This window comes from Cetorhinus maximus, chromosome 2 (genome assembly GCF_964194155.1).
Source record: "Cetorhinus maximus chromosome 2, sCetMax3.hap1.1, whole genome shotgun sequence".
Classification (NCBI taxonomy): domain Eukaryota; kingdom Metazoa; phylum Chordata; class Chondrichthyes; order Lamniformes; family Cetorhinidae; genus Cetorhinus; species Cetorhinus maximus.
Window position 1 is genome coordinate 192,781,494 of NC_135880.1, and position 19,000 is coordinate 192,800,493.

General features: G+C 44.2%; 1 protein-coding gene and 1 long non-coding RNA gene across 2 annotated transcripts in view; one reads left to right on the plus strand and one right to left on the minus strand.

The window, feature by feature from the left end:
* Positions 1-3,066: 3,066 nt before the first annotated feature.
* Positions 3,067-13,089, minus strand: tirap (toll-interleukin 1 receptor (TIR) domain containing adaptor protein). Its single transcript, XM_078531030.1, has 4 exons — positions 12,963-13,089; position 11,431; positions 6,886-7,479; positions 3,067-4,215 (listed from the first exon to the last, which is right to left on the minus strand). The coding sequence occupies exons 1-4, from the start codon at positions 13,026-13,028 to the stop codon at positions 4,103-4,105; spliced, it is 774 nt and encodes a 257-aa protein (XP_078387156.1). The 5' UTR covers positions 13,029-13,089; the 3' UTR covers positions 3,067-4,102.
* The window catches only part of LOC144668704 (uncharacterized), a 32,082-nt gene continuing 23,833 nt past the window's right edge, over positions 10,752-19,000 (plus strand). The window contains exon 1 of the long non-coding RNA XR_013573539.1: positions 10,752-10,928. This is a non-coding gene — a long non-coding RNA (uncharacterized LOC144668704). The remainder of the gene's footprint in view (positions 10,929-19,000) is intronic.

Consider the following 19,000-nt stretch of genomic DNA (forward strand, 5'->3'; position numbering starts at 1 on the left):
ACTAAAGAAGCCTCACCAATTAGCAGAACAAAACAATCTTCTAGAAAATCAGTGTAAGAACATAAGTAGCAGTAGCCCATTCAGCTCTTCAAGCTTGCTCCCCCATTCAATAAAATCATGGTTGATCTACTTCAACTCCACCTCCCCTGCTGATCCCCATAAGAGTTCAAAAAACAATTGATCTCAGTCTTGAACATACTCAATGACCAAGTATCCATAGTTGCCTGGGGTACAGAATTCAAAAAGATTCACAACTCTGAGTGAAGTAGTATCTCCCCCTTTCAGTCCTAAATAGTTGGCCGACATCCTGAGATTGTGACCCCTACTTCTAGACTCTTCAGCCAGAGAAAATAGCCTTTCAGGGAGCTTGACAGAGTAGATGCTAAGAACCTTATATGTTTCAATGAGAACTCTTCTCATTCTTCTAAACTCCAGAGACTATAGGCCTAGTCAATCTCTCCACATAGGACAACCCTCTCATGCCAGGAATCAATCTACTGAACGCTTTCTGTACCACCTCTATTATAAGTATATAGTTCCTTAGATATGGAGACCAAATCTGTACACAGTACTCCAGGTATAGTCTTACCAAAGCACCTCTACAATTGTAGCAAAATTCCCTTTCTTGTACCACATCCTCTTTGCAATAAAGCTCAGCAAGATTTACCCATTACTGTTATAAATAACAGCAAAATACTGCGGATGCTGAAAATCTGGGACAAAAACAGAAAATGCTGGAAACATTCAGCAGACCTAGCAACATCTGTGGAGAGAGAAACAGAGTTAACAATTCGAGTCTGTTTGACCCTTCTTCAGAAGAAGAGTTTTTCCAGCATTTTCTGTTTTTGTTGTTGACTGTTATAAATAAAACTGTCATGAATTAAGGAAATGTAGAGGAACCAGCTGAATGTTCTCAGGTATAACATGTCACAGAGTGCAAGCTCCTCCCAGCCTGCAGGTAGCATTGTTCTTGGGTCCTCCCATCCTACTTTATCAAACTTTTTTTTAAAATGTAGCAAATATTTGAGAAGTGACCACCTCCAACATAATTTTATTTTGTTCATAAATCAAACACTACGATAAGACTAACAACATGATAATATAGAGTGAACCACACAGCCAGACATCACCTACTGTGGTCCATTATAAAAGATTTAATAGCTGAGCACGTGGAAAACAGTGGCAGAATCGGACAAAGTCAGCATGGATTTATGAAAGGGAAATCATGCTTGACAAATCTACTGGAATTTTTTGAGGATGTAACTAGTAGAGTTGATGAGGGGGCACCAGTGGATGTAGTTTATTTGGACTTTCAGAAGGCTTTCAACAAAGCGGGCATGAGAGATTGGCATGTAAAATTAATGCGCATGGGACTGGGGGTAGTGTATTGAGATGGATAGAAAACTGGTTGGCAGACAGGAAACAAAGAGTAGGAATAAACGGGTCTTTTTCCGAATGGCAGGCAGTGAATAGTGGGGTACTGCAGGGAACAGTGCTGGGACCCCAGTTATTCACAATATATATTAATGATTTAGATGCGGGAATTAAATGTGATATCTCCAAATTTGCAGATGACACAAAGCTGGGTGGGAGGGTGAACTGTGAGGAAGATGCAGAGATGCTTCAGTGTGATTTGGACAAGCTGAGTGAGTGGGCAAATGCATGGCAGATGCAGTATAATGTGGATAAATGTGAGGTTATCCATTTTGGTAGCAAAAACAGGAAGGCAGATTATTACCTGAATGGCTATAAATTGAGAGAGGGGAATGTGCAACGAGACCTGGGTGTCCTTGTACACCAGTCGCTGAAGGTAAGCATGCAGGTGCAGCAGGCGGTAAAGAAGGCAAATGGTATGTTGGCCTTCATAACCAGAGGATTCAAGTACAGGAACAGGGATGTCTTGCTGCAATTGTACAGGGTCTTGGTGAGACCAGACCTGGAATATTGTGTGCAGTTTTGGTCTCCTTATCTGAGTAAGGATGTACTTGCTATAGAGGGAGTGCAGCGAAGGTTTACCCAACTGATTCCTGGGATGGCGGGACTGACATATGAGGAGAGATTGAGCCGATTAGGATTATATTCGCTGGAGTTCAGAAGAATGAGGGGGGATCTCATAGAAACCTATAAAATTCTAACAGGACTTGACAGGGTCGATGCAGGAAGGATGTTCCCGATGATGGGGGAGTCCAGAATCAGGGGTCACAGTCTGAGGTTATGCGGTAGACCATTCAGGACTGAGATGAGGAGAAATTTCTTCACCCAGACAGTGGTGAGCCTGTGGAATTCGTTACCACAGAAAGTGGTTGAGACCAAAACATTGTATGCTTTCAAGAAGGAGTTAGATATAGCTCTTGGGTCGAAAGGGATCAAAGGGTATGGGGAGAAAGCGGGAGCAGGCTATTGAGTTGGATGATCAACCATGATCATAATGAATGGCGGAGCAGGCTCGAAGGGCCTACTCCTGCTCCTAGTTTCTATGAGAGGCGATGCTCTTTTGCTAGATTTCTTGGTCCTCTAGTGACAGTCTCAGTCAGGAGTGAGAGCGTGCAAGAAAGCAGGATGTGCAACAAACAGAGGATATCACAATCCAGGACAGTGAAAACACAAAGCAAAAATACTTGTATTTATAAAGCATCTTGGCCTGATGAAAAAACTTAACACTTAATACATGGTGGAGTGTGATGACTGGTAACAATTATAACGTGTACTTATATAGCACCTTTAACACAGTAAACATTCTAAGGTGCAGCGCCATCAAACAAAATTTGACACTAAGCTGGATAGTGAGATATAAGGGACAGGCGACCAAAAGCTCAGTCAAAGAAACATGTTACAGGTGAAGATAAGAAGGGATTGAGAGCTTAGGGCTCAGACAACTGAAGGCACAGCTACCAATGGTGCGGCAAAGAAAATCAGGGATGAGCAACAGGACAGAATTGAAGTAGTGCAGAGATCTCAGCTGGTTGTTGGGCTGGAAGGGGTTACAAAGATAGGGGGCGATGAGATCATGGAAAGATTAAAAACAAGGAATCTGAATGGGGAGCCACAGGAGTTAGTGCAGGTTAGGAAACAGACAGCAGAGTTTTGGATGAACTCAAGTTTAGGGGGGGGTGGGGGGCAAAAGATAAAGCACTGTGTACTGTTGACAGCTGAGTCAGTGAAAGAGAGTACGTGGAGGAAAGTTTGAATGCATGTGGTGACCCAGGGAAGAGGAACATCGGAAGGAGAGTTCGAAACCCTGGAGGTGAACCCTTGTGGAAGGCTTCTGAGAGAAAGCGTTGGTTTGGGAGAAGATTCCAAGGCGAGTTCCTGGAGAGTGGAGATTGGAACCTTCGTGTGAAAGACTGAGTGCAGTGAGGTTGGTTGTCTCATGGTGTGACAAGTGTCTGGGTGGCGTCTGTCACTTGGTTTCAGAGTGTGGTGTGTCAGACCACAGGTCATCTATTGGTTTGCTTACTGTGAACATTAGAGCATAAGATAGCTTTTGTAACTTGTATTATCCTTACAAATCTGTAAATATCTGTAAAGGTGTAGCTGTGGGTAAAGGAGTATTGTAATATAATTCATCTTTTCTTGTTTAATATATATTTTATGCTTTTGTTAAAAGTTCATCAGCTGACTCCTGTGACTCTGTTCAGTAACCCCTCTCCACGTATCTAAACAAACAAATAAAAGTTAGGATCTATCAAGCTGGGTTCCACCCTGTGATCAGGCTTGTCCAGTAGTAACATCAGCTGGGAATCAACACCGGCCAGAGTGTGTGTTCAGGTGCCTAAACTCAGGAGTCAGACCAAGTACAAGCATCTGTTGGTGCCAGTTTTATGTCAGTTTTCATCTGACTGTCCCTAGGCCAGGATAGATCCCCATCACAGGGAAAGGAAAAGAGAAGAGGAGACCACACATTGCTAACACACACACACCACACAAACTATAGATACACACGTACAAACACAAGTTCAGAAACAGAGTTACACAGATTGTAACATAAATAAACACACAGTTTTCACATTTGCTCCTAAATGTTAGAAGAGTTGAGAACATGTCCATTTTATACTATCCCATCTCCTCGATGGTAGATCTCAGTGTATTGACCTTCACTCGCTCAGCAATTGTCACTTGTGTTTACAGTTGCACTGCTCTCATCCACTTTGTACTCTGGGACTCCCTGTGCACTCTCCCTCTGCTCTTGCTCCTTCCTACAGAGCTCGTCGAGATCTGGAAGCATAAAGAGACACAGGTAGCTTCCATATTATGTTCCGGGTTACCACGGGCTTGCTGGCTGAGTGATATTCATGGCAGGTAAAGTGCTGTCAGCATCAGGTTACTGGAACCCAACTATTCCCGTACACCTGGAGTTAAAGTGCCTGCACCTGAATTTGTAACTTGCCTTTGGCTTAACAACATTACAAGATGCTTGGCAGATGAGCTATAGCAGAATTAGGAGAGTTGACGTAAGTTTGGTTGAAAGATGAAGGCTTTCAAAGGCTGATTGGAATGGAGCATGGGGTGACTGAAAATACTGCTACTGATGGAAGTTGGGGTGCACCAGGAGACTAGAGTTGGAGGACAAGGATGCATGGCTGGAGGTTGGGCCACAGAGATGATTTGCAAATTAAAAAATAAAAAAGTGATTTCAGTGTGGTGTGAAAGTCAGCGAAGACTGGGGTGAAGGAGACCTTATAGGTGGGACTGAGGCAAAGTGCGGGGAGCTTCACTGCATTTGCCTGTGCTCCCAGTGAGCTCCCTGAAATGGGAAAAGTTCCAAACCTCGCAATTAAAATCATTTTATTTTTGTTCCCAAATTCAGGCAATGCTGCTTTTATTGCCCATCCCTAATGCCCTGAGGGCATTAGGAGTCAATTATGTAGTATGGGGACTTGAGTCAAATGTAGGTCAGACTGTGTGGGGTTGGCAGATTCCCTTTCCTGAAGGACATTATAACAATGCACAGCTTTTATGGTTATTTTAACTGGTGCCAATCATCAGATAAACATTCAGTCATCCAAATAACCCTTCCCACTCAGCCTTTAAACATATTCATCTTTCAGCTATACCTTGTTGAGCTCTCCTAATTCTCCCCCTTGAACCAGATTTCCTGGACTCAATTCCCAACTTGCCATGGTGGGATTTGAACTCAACCTCTGGACTGCTACTCCAATCCCATAAGCACAAGGCTCTGGTACCAGGTATTGATGAACAGAAACATTTCTTCTAACCTCTCTCCTCCTTGATGACAAGTTTCAATTGATGACTCACTCCTTGACACTCACTCCCTAACAAGAGGAAAGCCTCTCACTATTCATGGTGTCAAAACCCATCATAATTGATTAAATCTCCTCTTAGTTTCTATTATGCCTTGTGGTTACCAGGAGTTTGAAGTAATCACACTATCTTACAGATCTCACCATGTGTTGCAGACTGATACATTAGTTCAATACACTGACTGTAGTGCAGGAGTGAGTGATGAGGCATCCTGGAATGTATACATACAAACAATATAGTTCCTATAATAACATAACAGTAGAAATAGTCCCAGAATCTGGAGTCTCACCTTCTAACTATACTTTCCCATCCCCAGTATCATTCTGGTGAATCCATACTTTACAGCTCTCAATGACGTTTATGTCATCTCTATAATGGAATGCTGAATGTTGCACATAGTGCTTTAACTGTGGCCTAGCCAATGGTTTACATATTGATAACTAAATAACATCTCACAGACTCCATTATCCACAGATTATCTTACATCTATTATAACTGCCTTCCTATAATTCCTTGCCACGGTCAACCTTTATTGAGCATGAGTTTTTTTTTCTCCAATTGCAAGTTTTGCCTCAAATTCATTTTTAAAATTCTTTCACAGGGTATAGGCATCGCTAGCTGGGCAAGCATTTATTTCCCAATGCTAATTGCTCTTGAGAAGGTGTGATGAGTTGCCTTCTTGAACCGCTTCAGTCCATGTGGTGTAGGTATACCCACTGCGCTGTTAGGGATGGAGTTCCAGGATCTTGACAGTGAAGGAATGGCGATATAGTTCCAAGTCAGGATGGTGTGTGGCTTGGAGGGAGGAACTTCTAGGTAGTGCTGCCCTTGATTTTCTAAGAATAGAGGTTGAGGTTTGAAAGGTATTGTTAAAGAAACCTGCATATATATCTTCTAGTTCTGTACTCGTAGTCCAGTTTAACAAGGTATAGTTGAAAGATGAATATGCATTATCCATCCTTCTTGAACCTTTTGAAGAACTGGGAAAACACCTCCTTCAGAGTCAGGCCCATTCATACCAAGATTGTGTGTAACTTAGGCTTAGAAATCTAAACTCAAACAACAAAGATGACCATTCAGTCCATTATGCTCGTTCTAGCTTTTTAAAAGAGCAATTCAATTTCTGTAGTCATACTCCCCTGCTCTTTTCCCACAACACTGAAAAATGTTCCTTTTCAAGTGTATACACAATTCCCTTTCAAGGGTTACCATTGAATCCCACCACGCTTTCAGGCAATTCATTCCAGATCATAACAACTTGCAATGTAAAAAAAAAGACCTCCACTCCACTTCTTCTGCCATTTATCTCACATCTGTGACCTCTGGTTATCAACCCTCCTGCCAGTGGAAACAGTTCCCCCTATCTACATTGTCAAAAACACTTTGTCATTTTTAACGCCTCCATTATATTAACCTTTACCCTGCACTGCTCTAACGAGAACAATCCCAGCTTCTCCAGTCCATCCACAAAGCTGAAGTCCCTCAGCATGTTGCCATTCTGGTAAATTTCCTCTGCACCCTTCCCTAAGAGAGAGTATTGTCATCAGCAAGCACCACAAGAGACTACAAGCCGGAGGTATCCATTAGGATTTTATACAGGGATATGCAACTGGCGGTACTTACAATACAATATGGCGCACTTGATCCTTTGGAATCCGTTCTCTCTGTCCGGCCTGACGTTAATACCAAACATGAAGCGAAGCTCCTGCGGGTAATCCTTCCGTTCCAGTTGCTTGAGGACAGGAATGACTCGTCCATTGGCCGTAGGCGATTCAGACAGTGCCTGCTGCATCTGGTAACAGCACCAAGGGTCCTTGAGAAAGCTGGGCGTGATAACCAACACCCAGCAATGGCTGCTCCTGACGGCTCGACAGAGCTCAGTGCAAATAGCGCCCCCAGGGGTTGAGTCCCTGAGCTGCAGAAAGCAGCGCAAACTGTGCGGGTGCGTTTCCAGGAAAGACACCATGTCCTGCACATAGGTTATTTCGTCCTCAGTGTGACAGACACACACGTCGTACTCTTTACTCCAGCGGGCACTGCTGTCGAGTTTCCGTGATGACAAGGCGACAACTGGGAGTGAGCAGGTGTTGCTGGACCTTTGGTCCCCACAGGGGTTTTTTGTCCTGTCATTTGTCTGGGGGCTGCAGCAAGGATTCGGCCTGGGGCTGGGGTTCGGATTCTTGTTCCTCTTTAAGTCTACAAGCCGTCTGAAGAAGCCTATGAAATTTTTTTTTTTAAAAGAAAGAGATGTTAAAGTTAGTTGGTAACTTTCCTTATCCTCCCTTCCCACCTCCTCCATTCCTCAAGGTACCGGGCTCTTGATGGGGCATAGCATCAAGTGAGAGCTTAGACTGAGAACATTCGACCATTGTGACTTCACAGTCAAGCCTGATCTGATTCTCATCTTGCATACGGACACACATATATACTACGGCTGGGACAACTGCTGGAGAACTCTGGCTGAATTTGCTTCTTCCCATCTCAGAAGGCACCAAGACCAATTTAAAATCTTCATCCCATTGCAGCTGATTCAACACAGACAGATGTTGGGATCTTCCTAGTCTGTATATCAGTTTGGGTGGTACATCAGCCGACAGTGCTTTTCAGGTTGTTTTTTCTTTTTCTTTCTGCGTAACCTCCCTACACCATCTCTAGACAGGAGTTAGCCTGTACCTCAGTGGTAGCACTCCCAAGTCTGATTCAGAAGGTTGTGGGTTCAAGTCCAACTCCAGAACTTGAGCACAAAATCCAGGTCGTCAGTCTAGTGCAATAGTGAGGGAGTGCTGCACCGTCTGAGGTGAGTCTGAGGTGCTGTTTTTCAGATGAGACACCCCATTTTCCCTATCTGGTGGGCATAAAAGGTCCCACGGCACTATTTTGAGGAAGAACAGGGGAGTTCTTCCCTGGTGTTCTGGTCAATCAATATCATTAAAAGAAGTTATCTGGTCATTATCAGTTTGCCGTTGGTGGACGTTTGCTGTGCGCAAACTGTCTCCTACGATATCTACATTTCAACAATGACTGAACTTAAGGAAGTACTTCATAGGCTGTAAAATGCTTTGGAACATCCTGGGATTGTGAAAGGTGCTATATAAATGTAAGTATATTACTATTTTGGTATGTAACTCTCCTCATTTTGATGGAGGTAAGTAACTTGCTCACAAACACAAAATCTGAGCACCCGGTCAACTCAACAACTGGCCCGGCCCACACTTGGCACCTTTGGGTTTCACTAGGTAGTTCCACATTTCTGCTTATTTTAACAAGATTCACTTACGAGCCATCCGGTGTTGAGTAGGACTCTCATTCACATACCACACAGTCAAAATGCAGCAGCCAATTTATTCTTTAAGGAAAATGGAGAGTTCCTTCTTGAAGCCTCAGTCCTGGTCAGCAGCAGAAAATCCTCCTGTCCAAATACGGCTTCATGGAGATTTCATCTGTAATGAAGAACCACAGTGGTTTTGACTAAAATGTTGCAGATTGACAACCAAATAAATCGGCCCTCTTGGTTTCAGTCTGACTCCCACTGGACAAGTCCAGAGTACAAAACTGCCTTTAACTCAACACTAAATCACCAACATGCCCAGGAGGGCTAGTGTAGGAGTCAAAACATCATCACAGTGATGTGATAGAACATTGATGGGACAGTGCAGAGGGTGCTATACTCTATTTAACCCATGCCACACTGGACCCAGGAGTGTTTGATGGGAGAGTGCAGAGAGAGATTCATTCTGTACCCCAACACTGTAGCTGCCCTGGGGATTATGTCCCTCCCTTTATCCTCCCAATATTTTGACTCCTATTAGGGGCACAGTCACACAAAAAATGAGCACCCAAGTGCCCATTCTTGCTTTTAGTAATGTTACTGTCCAAGAAAGCCATACCTGACAGCTGCAAGTAAGATGTTTACCAATGGCCGATGACACAGTTGCAGGGGAAGCCACTGAATTGCTCCAAATAGCCCATGGTCTGGGAAAGGTTAATCTGGACACTTAACGTATTTGAGTTACACTTTTGTGTCTTAACACTGTACATTAAGCACAAGCACTAGCAGCCCTGCAGAAAAGCTCATTGTGAGTAACTGTTTCATATAGCTATCTTTAACTCTCAACCAGCAAAACTGACCAGAAGGTATCTGTTTCTTGACTTTGCTGAGTTAGCTGTCTAAATCGGGGGAAGCTTCTCACTTATCAAAACCCTTCATAATTTTGATCACCTATTAAATCTCCTCTGCTTCGAGGATAAAAATATCATCCTATTTAGTCTTTCAACATAACTGAAGTCATCCACATTATAGAAACTTACAACATGGAAGGAAGTCTTTAAAAGGCTATCTAAATGCTCCCATTTCCCTGTTCTTACCACACTGTCCCACAAATTTTTCCTTTTCATAACTATATCTAATTCCCTTTCAAAAATGACCATAGATTTTGATTCCACTACCTTTTAATAAGCCTATAATATAATAAGTCCTACCCCAAGACTTGATGGCCAAGGAAGGGGCTTTCATAATGTGGTCAAACAAGTTGAGGAGCAACCTGCAAATCTTCCCAATACACACCAATGGCAGGCAGTAAGAGGAGAGATTCCTGATTAGCCATGTGATGGAAAGAACATTGGAGCCTCTACCATGGCTCTGTCCATGGCTCCAGACTACAAAGCACATGTTGCCACAGCAACTCAGCCTCCCCAAGTGAACTGTAACACTACCGTAGCTTTCTGATACATTATACACAGAGGATGTACAAAGCAGCGAGAGCAGACAAGCTGCCTCTGAAACCAGTCCCTAGGTGCTGCACTCCGGCAATTCACTCTCTAATTGTCCTGTCCTGAGCATTTCCAGCTACACCCAGGAGGGGAAGCAAAATTGATAAACAAGTCATGCTCCGTGCACAGTCTGAAGCCACAACTAATACACTGACTGAAGCCAGCCCTCAGTGTACCACTGCTGAAGTCTAACCCCATGTCTGAAGGTCACAAAAACTCTGCACATAGGTCAACAACAGTGCTTCAGAACTGAGGTGAATTTAAGACCTCACACACCATCTCCTACTGTTGCTCCTTTCTCCCAGGGGCTTCAAAAAAGTATGAAACTCTTCATCCCTTACACATTTTTTAAATTCAAAACTTGGCATTGTCGAAACTCCCTGATTTACCTGGTGTTCTTTTCCCTGCTTTTTCAATCTTGGCTGTGCCTTTCACTTGGAGTTTGACTTAGGTTTTTCAGTCGAACTGAGTCAACAGATGATTTCAGAAGGACAGAACAGCACTTGACAATTCTGAGAGATTAGCACTATACTGATAGTGTTCGAAGCAGATGTTCTGCCTCCTCCTATTGAATGTCACAATTACCTTCTTCTTATTCATTCATGGGATGTGGGCTTCGATGGCTGGGCTGGCATTTGTTGCCCACCCCTAACTGCTCCGGTAAAAATTAAACTCCACTGGGCCCTGAGCATTACACTGACTGATTACACAATGCACGTGTATGGTTAAAAGCACTCCGAATTGCTAAGCACATCCTTTCTCATGACTCACAACTAGCAGCAGTTTCAGTAAGTACAGAAAAAGAATCAGGAAGTTATAATTGAACATCAGCTGCAAATGTGCATTGAAAAGACAGACAAAATCTTGGTTGAGGCAGAGATCATGTCATAAAGGAGGTAAGTATTTTTATAGATTCGCTCCAATTGCCTAAGGGAATCAGGAGGGAATCCTCCATAGTACTTTTTCACCGTTGGCCCTGATTTTTGTCTTGTCTGGTCTTTTGCCTGTCAGATGACATGGCTGAGGGTGGAAGGAAGTATTTAGTCATAAGATTTGATGGACTAGCTGGCCCTTTTCAGCCTGTCAGTTTTGTATGTCTGTGTGTTCCAACTTGTAACAGCAGAGTGTCATTTCGCATAAACTCAAGAGACCTTTTAGATCATTGGTTACACTGCAGCATCCAGGCTTGTTACAGTCCCCATGAGCAGTCCTTGTGGGACATCCCATCCTGACTCAAATTAGGAGATGGGGAACAGTTAGCAGGGGATCCAATCAACACTTCAGTTTTGGTCTAATCTACTGGCTGCGACTGAGGCACAGAGCTGTCTGTAAGGTTAGATTCAGTCTTACAGTGTTGGCCACCAAGTCTAATCCTTTTCTCCTGCTCATTCCCTTTACCCTGTAATGTTCCTCTTTTTCAGGTATTTACTCTTTTAATGGCAGCTTCGAAACGTTCAAATTTAAAGAGGGCACAGAATGTTATGCTTACCAAACCACAACAACACAATAACTATCATTGCTACATTATGATAAATATAGTCTACACAAAGCCCACAGGCAGAGAAGAACACACCTCATGTCAATGTGTGGCTTTAGGAGATCAATTTGGCTCAAGTTGGTAGTGCTTGAGAGTCAGAATGCTGTGAGGAATGCTGTCAGAATGCACCAAGACTTTGGCAAAATCCAAGCTGATATTTCAATGCAGACCTGAAAGAGTGCTGCACTGTCTGAGATGTTTGTCTTTCAGATGAGGCCCCATCTGTCCCCTCAGATGAATGTAAAAGGGGACATGCCACTATTGGGAGGGGATGAAGAGTGCTTCTCAACCAACACTGCCAAAATCAAATAAACTTGCCATTTACCTCCTTAGCTGATTATGGGACCTTTCTATGCACAAATTGACTGCCGCACTTGCCTATCTTACAAAGCGCAGCTCATTGGCCGTGAAACACTTTGATACATCCAAAAGATGTGAAAGGATCCATACAAATGCAAGTCCATTCTTCAGTTTTTTTTTAAAGATTTGCCTGTTTAACAGTCAAAGGAGTCACAAGCATCACCTCTGACTAGGAAACAGCTCCAGAGGGAGACACTTTATTCTGGGTAACCATGTCCTGTGGCACACATTTTACGCTAACATGAGGCCACCTACCGTTAATATCTAGCCTACAAAGATGCCATGTGCATTAAAAGGAGAAAAGATTTGATTTTTTAAGAGATTCATCACAAATAAATTAAGTTCCAAAAAAAAAGCTAGAGAGAAATGAATAGTTTTAGGAGAAAATATTCAAAAGCCAAATGTTGAAGTGTTTTGCTGTGCTTCTAGTGAACTGACAAGCAGACTGATGAAAAAGGAAATAGCATAATATAAAAAGGTGACCTTTGGTGTAGTGGTAGCAGCGTCATCTCAGTCAGAAAGCTGTGATTGAAGCCCTCCCATTCCTGTGATTTCAGCATGTACTGAGGGAGTGCTGCAATGTCAGTGGTGACTCCTCTTGGCTGAGCTCCCTCCAAGTTGTCCCAGCAAAAGCTCCCTGGGCAGGTACAGCACAGGTGAGATAAAGAGGAAAGCTCCCTCTACACAGCCCCAACATGCTTCAGTGATCATCTTCAGTCAGCCTCTCACGGGATCACAGAACTGTTAACAGTGTAGAAGGAGGCCATCCGGCCCATCGTGTCAGCATCGTCTCTCTTGAGCATTTTAACTTAGTACCAATTTCCTGCCTCTGAATACATTGCCAAGTAATTTTTGAGTTAGAAACTGGGTTGAAACTGCCCACCTCATGTCAGGTGCGACTGTTCCAGACAGTATATAGTGGAGTTTAGCACCGCAACAGCCTGTGCTAGACTGGAATCAATGTTGCTGTGTTAAGCCATTCAGTCACAAATAAGTCATGCTTACAGTAATCTGTGGGGCAGTGGATATTCACCCCCTTCTCCCTATGCATCCACCTCTTTCTCGCCTTTGCAACTGAGGTATATTCTAATCTTTGCATGAATGCTATCTGAATCACAGGCAGGGGTGGAGATCCCCGCACACTCCCCTTTGAAGAAAATACATTCCGATTATATTTAAACACAAGCTAGTGCAATCAGAACTTCGTAAGCCGCAGGGTAATGGTGCACAAGTTTAAATTTTAGCTCAATTTTCATCCGGAATGTACATGTTTTTTTTTATATATACATATATAAAAGAAAAATCTGGATTCTGACAAAGATTTAAACCAAACTCGATTCATGGGGAGGAGAGATCCAGGTGCAGCCCCCGGATCAGTGCACTCAGCCCGGTCTCTGCAGGCGGGGACTGGCCGTAGCTTTCAGCCCGAGTCCGAGCGGCTGCAATGATCAGCGAAGGGGCGCATCCAGTCGCAACTCTCGCCTGTCCCCGCACCCCACCCCACCCCTTCCCTCCGCACCCCTCCGCACAACCCCGCCTCCCGCGGAAACTCTCAGTCGGGGGGCGCAACCTGGAACCGGCCTCACCTACGCTGCGCTCCCAGTGAGACGGATGTTTTTGCCAAGATTTTGTAACTTGGTGCGGAGGTGACGCGAATGACACCTCCCATCGCCTCCGACTTTCTTAAAAACAAAAAAAAACTGCGGATGCTGGAAAACCAAAACAGAAACAGAAATACCTGGAAAAAATCAGCAGGTCTGGCAGCATCGGCGGAGAAGAGCACAGTTGACGTTTCGAGTCCTCATGACCCTTCAACAGAACTAAGTAGAGATTGCTTCCAATCTCCGCCCCTCCATCATTTTCACATGGTCCATCTCTGACACTTCCCTTCCTTGACCTCTCTGTCTCAATTTCTGATGATAGACTGTCCACCAATATCCATTACAAGCCTACCGACTCCCACTGCTACCTGGACTACAGCTCCTCACACTCCGCTTCCTGTAAGGACTCCATCCCATTCTCTCAGTTCCTTCGCCTCCGTCGCATCTGTTCTGATGATGCTACTTTCAAAAACAGTTCCTCTGACATGTCCTCCTTCTTCATTAACCGAGGTTTTCCACCCACGGTGGTTGACAGGGCCCTCAACCATGTCTGGCCCATCTCCCGCGCATCCACCCTCACGCCTTCTCCTCCCAGAAACATGAAAGGGTCCCCCTTGTCCTCACTTATCACCCCACCAGCCTCCACATTCAAAGGATCATCCTCCGCCATTTCCGTCAACTCCAGCATGATGCCACCACCAAACACATCTTCCCTTCACCCCCCCCCCCCCCCCCCCCCGGCGGCATTCCGTAGGGATTGTTCCCTCTCGGACACCCTGGTCCACTCCTCCATCACCCCCTACTCCTCAACCCCCTCCCACGGCACCTTACCATGCAAACGCAGAAGATGCAACACCTGCCCCTTTACTTCCCCTCTCCTCACCGTCCAAGGGCCCAAACACTCCTTTCAAGTGAAGCAGCATTTCACTTGCACTTCCCTCAACTTAGTCTACTGCATTCGCTGCTCCCAATGCGGTTTCCTCTACATTGGAGAGACCAAACGCAGACTGGGTGACCGCTTTGTAGAACACCTTCGGTCTGTCCGCAAGCATGACCCAGACCTCCCTGTCGCTTGCCATTTCAACACTCCACCCTGTTCTCTTGCCCACATGTCTGTCCTTGGCTTGCTGCATTGTTCCAGTGAAGCTCAACGCAAACTGGAGGAACAGCACCTCATCTTCCGACTAGACACTTTACAGCCTTCCGGACTGAATATTGAGTTCAACAATTTTAGATCTTGAACTCTCTCCTCCATCCCCACCCCCTTCCCGTTTCTTCCCCCTCCTTTTTGTTTTTTCCAATAATTTATATAGATTTTTCTTTTCCCACCTACTTCCATTATTTTTAAATGTATTTCCACCCATTGTTTATTTCTACCTTTTAGTATTCCCCCACCCCCACTAGAGCTATCTGTCCTGTCTTCTACTCTTAATTAGCACATTCCTTTAGATATCACCACCTTTAACACCTCTTTGTTCCTTTGTCTGTGACAGCTTTTGGTTATCTCCACCTATCACTGGCTGCTTGTCCCAACAAACCACGCACCACCACCCCCCCCCCCCCACTCAACTTAAACCAGCTTATATTTCACCCCTTTCCTATTTTTACTTAGTTCTGTTGAAAGGTCATGAGGACTCGAAACGTCAACTGTGCTCTTCTCCGCCGATGCTGCCAGACCTGCTGAGTTTTTCCAGGTATTTCTGTTTCTGTTTTTGCCTCTGACTTTCTGCCTTTCTCTCCACATTTGTCTCCACTCCCAAATCACAAGATTCATTGGCCCGTCATTTCCGAGCTCCAGGACGTCCTATCTTGGCGATGTTACCCCAAAGCTGCGCTAGCAACGCACCCCCCTCCGGTTCCCAGGTAAAGACTGCACGGCAATTACCCGGGAAGTTTGGACTTCCGATGGGCAATTGCCCTGCACTGGGAAGCATCCGAAAATTCGATTTAAATCACAAACTTCAGATGGTCCTGACTGTGTTACAGCAATAGTTACCCAAAAAACCACTTCTAGCTTCTGGGTAACTATTTCACTGACCTTCCCTACCGCCCCTCCCCCCTCTCCCGGGACACCCGACTACATTATCCCCCCCATAACCTCCCATGCACCCCTCCCTGTCTTCTAACTAAACCCCCTGCAACCCCACACTGGACCCCCAACTACCCCCACCTGCAAGGACCTCCTGACTACACAACTCCACCCCCCACCCCCCCAGCCCAATGCCTGATCACCCCAACTGATGGCCCCTCCCAATTCACAATCCTACCCACTTACTTTCTCCCCGGCCTGGACCTTTAAGCTTACCTGGTTTACAGCAGCTAATGCTGTAAACATGTGAGTGTGGCTTATCTACCTTCAACTGAGTTGCCCTCGACAGTGGGTCTCAGGAGTGCCCTGAACTTCACGGATCTCACCTGGCCTGTGTCGGAAGGTTGGGCGAGATAGGATCACCTGGATTTGAAAGTAAGAAATTATGAATGGAGGAGCAATCGGACTCAATTGCCACTTCACTGGGAGTTATGGCCCTTGAGCATTGAAAGGCAAAATCCTTGACTGCCATCCAGGGAGAAATACTGAGTTAAAACAAATGCTGATTCCTCCTGCATGTAACAGATGAAGAACAATGTATGGTTTTTGCTTGTTTTATCCAATAAACCGTAATATATTATCTGCAAACACCTTCCTTACACTGGACCACTTCCAAAACATTGGCAAGTACATAGAACCAAAGAAAGGTTATGGCACAGAAAGAAGCCATTCAGCCCATCATGTCTGCATTGCTGAAAAATGAAAAATAAAAAATAAAAAAAACTAGCTGCCCATTTTAGCCCACCTTCCAGCACCTGGTCCGTAGCCTTGCAGGTTATAACACTTTAGGTGCAGATCCAGGTGCCTTTTAAATGAGTTGAGGGTTTCTGCCTCCACCACCAAACCAGGCAGCGAATTCCAGACATGCACCACCCTCTGGACGAAGAAGCTTTTCCTCATGTCCCCTTTAATCCTTCTACCAATCACCTTAAATCTGTGCCCCCTGATAATTGATCTCTCCGCTACAGGAAACAGGTCTTTCCTGTCTACTCTATCTAGGCTCCTCAATTTTGTACACCTCAACCCCAGCCTATTCAATCTTTCCTCATAGCTGCAATTTTCAAGCCCTGGCAACATTCTTATAAATCTCCTCTGTACTCTTTCCAGAACAATCATGTCCACGTTTTAATGTGGCAACCGGAACTGTACACAAAATTCCAGCTGTGGCTTAACCAGCATTTTATAAAGTTCCAGCATTACATCCCTGCTTTCTATTCTATACCTCGTCCAATAAAGAAAAGCATTCTGTATGCTTTCTTTACCACCTTATCCACCTGTCCTGCCTTGAGGGACCTGTGGACATGCGCTCCAAGGTCTCTCACCTTCTTCAACTCTTCTTAACATCCTCCTGTTTATTGTGTATTCCCTTGCTTTGTTTTCCCTCCCTAACTGTATTACCTCACACTTCTCTGGTTTGAATTCTATTTGCCAATTTTCCACCAACTCAACCAAACCATTGTTATAATTCTGAAGTCGACAGCTATCCTCTTCACTATCAGCTACACAGCCAACTTTTGTGTCATCTGCAAATTTCCCAATCATGTCTCCCACATTTAAGTTAAAATCATGAATATATGCGACAAACAGCAAAGACCCAACGCAGCCCTGTGTAACGTCACCGGAAACTGTTTCCATTCGCACAAGCATCCATCAACCAGTACCTTTTGTTTCCTGTCGCTGAGCCAATTTTGGATCCAACTCAACACATTCCCCTGTATCACATAGGCTTTTACTTTTCTGACCAGTCTGCCATGTGGGACCTTGTCAAATGCCTTACTAAAATTCATGTCGACAACATCCATTGCACCTACCCTCATCAATCCTCCTCGTTGCTTCCTCAAAAAATTTGATTAAGTTAGTAAGACACGACCTTCCCTTAACAAAGCCATATTGACTATCCCGGATTAATCCATTCCTAAGTGACAGTTTATCCTGTCTCTCAGAATTGATTCTAATAATTTGCCAACCGCTGAAGTCAGACTGACCTGCCAAAATTATTTGGCCTTTCCTCATACCCAATCTTCTGGCATCTCGCTTGTAACTGAAGATTGGAAAATAATCCTCAGAGTGTCCGCTATTTCCTCCCTGGTTCCTTTGATCACGATTTTACTTCCTCTCCCATTATGCTTATTGTATCTAATATTTCACAATCCTCCTCTTTAATCAGAATGTCCGCATCATACCTGTCCTTTGTGAAGAGGCAAAGTACTCATTAAGAACCCTGCCCACATCTACATCCACGTATAAGTTAGCTTGTACATCTCTGATAGGCCCTACCCTTTCCTTAGTTATCCTCTTGCTCTTAATGAACTGATAAAACATCTTTGGGTTTTCCTCTATTTTGCTTGCCAATATTTTTTCATATCCTCTCTTTGCTTTCCCAATTTCCTCTTTTACTTCACCCCTGTACTTTCTATATTCGTGTAGGTTTTCTACAGTGTAAAGTTCATTGTGACTGTCATAAGCTTTCTTTCTCTGCTTTATTGTACCCTTTGCACTTCTGGATAATCAGGGGGTTCCAGATTTGGCAGCACCACCCTTTTTCTTTGTGGGACATGTCTACAATCTGCCTGTAGAAGCTCACTTTTGAATGCCTCTCACAGATTCGTCACTGATTTTCCTTCAAGCAACTGTACCCAGTCCACTTTCACCAAATCACTCTTCAGCTTCGTAAAGTTTGTCTTACCCCAATTTAGAACTTTTACTCTTGTTCCATCTTTGTCATTTTCCATAATGATGCTAAACCTAACTGTATTATGGTCACTATCTCCAAAATGATCCCCCACTGCTCCATCATCCACTTGGCCTGCTTCGTTTCCTAAGAGTAAAGCTAGAATTGCGCCCTCTCTCGTCAGACTTATTACGCTGCACTCCCTCTCATTGGGGTTGTTACATGTTCTCTTGAATGCAGTTCAAGAATTTTGTGCCCTCTGTGCCTTTCACACTATTTGTATCCCAGTTGATAATTAGGGTAGTTGAAGTCCCTAACTTTTACGCCCCATTGTTTTTGCACTCAGAAATTTGCCTACATATTTGCTCTTCTATTGTCCTCTCACCATTTGGGGGTCTATAGTATACTCCTAGCAGTGTGGCTGCCTATTTTTATTTCTGAGCTCAACCTGATGAAACCTGATGAATCTTTCTGCACATATGGTCATCTGGGTCATCGGTAGCATTCACGACTTCCCACATACTACAAGGCGCACATTTCACACGGCCGAACTGCCCCGCTATGCCTAAACTTTACTCCACTTACGTTAACTTTAATTTACTTTGGTTTACTTATATGACTTTTTAAAAAAAACTTGACCTTGACTTAACGTTACTTCCCTCTTTCTTTTGTTTCTTTCTTAAATCTAAGTAGCTACTTTTTGATAAACG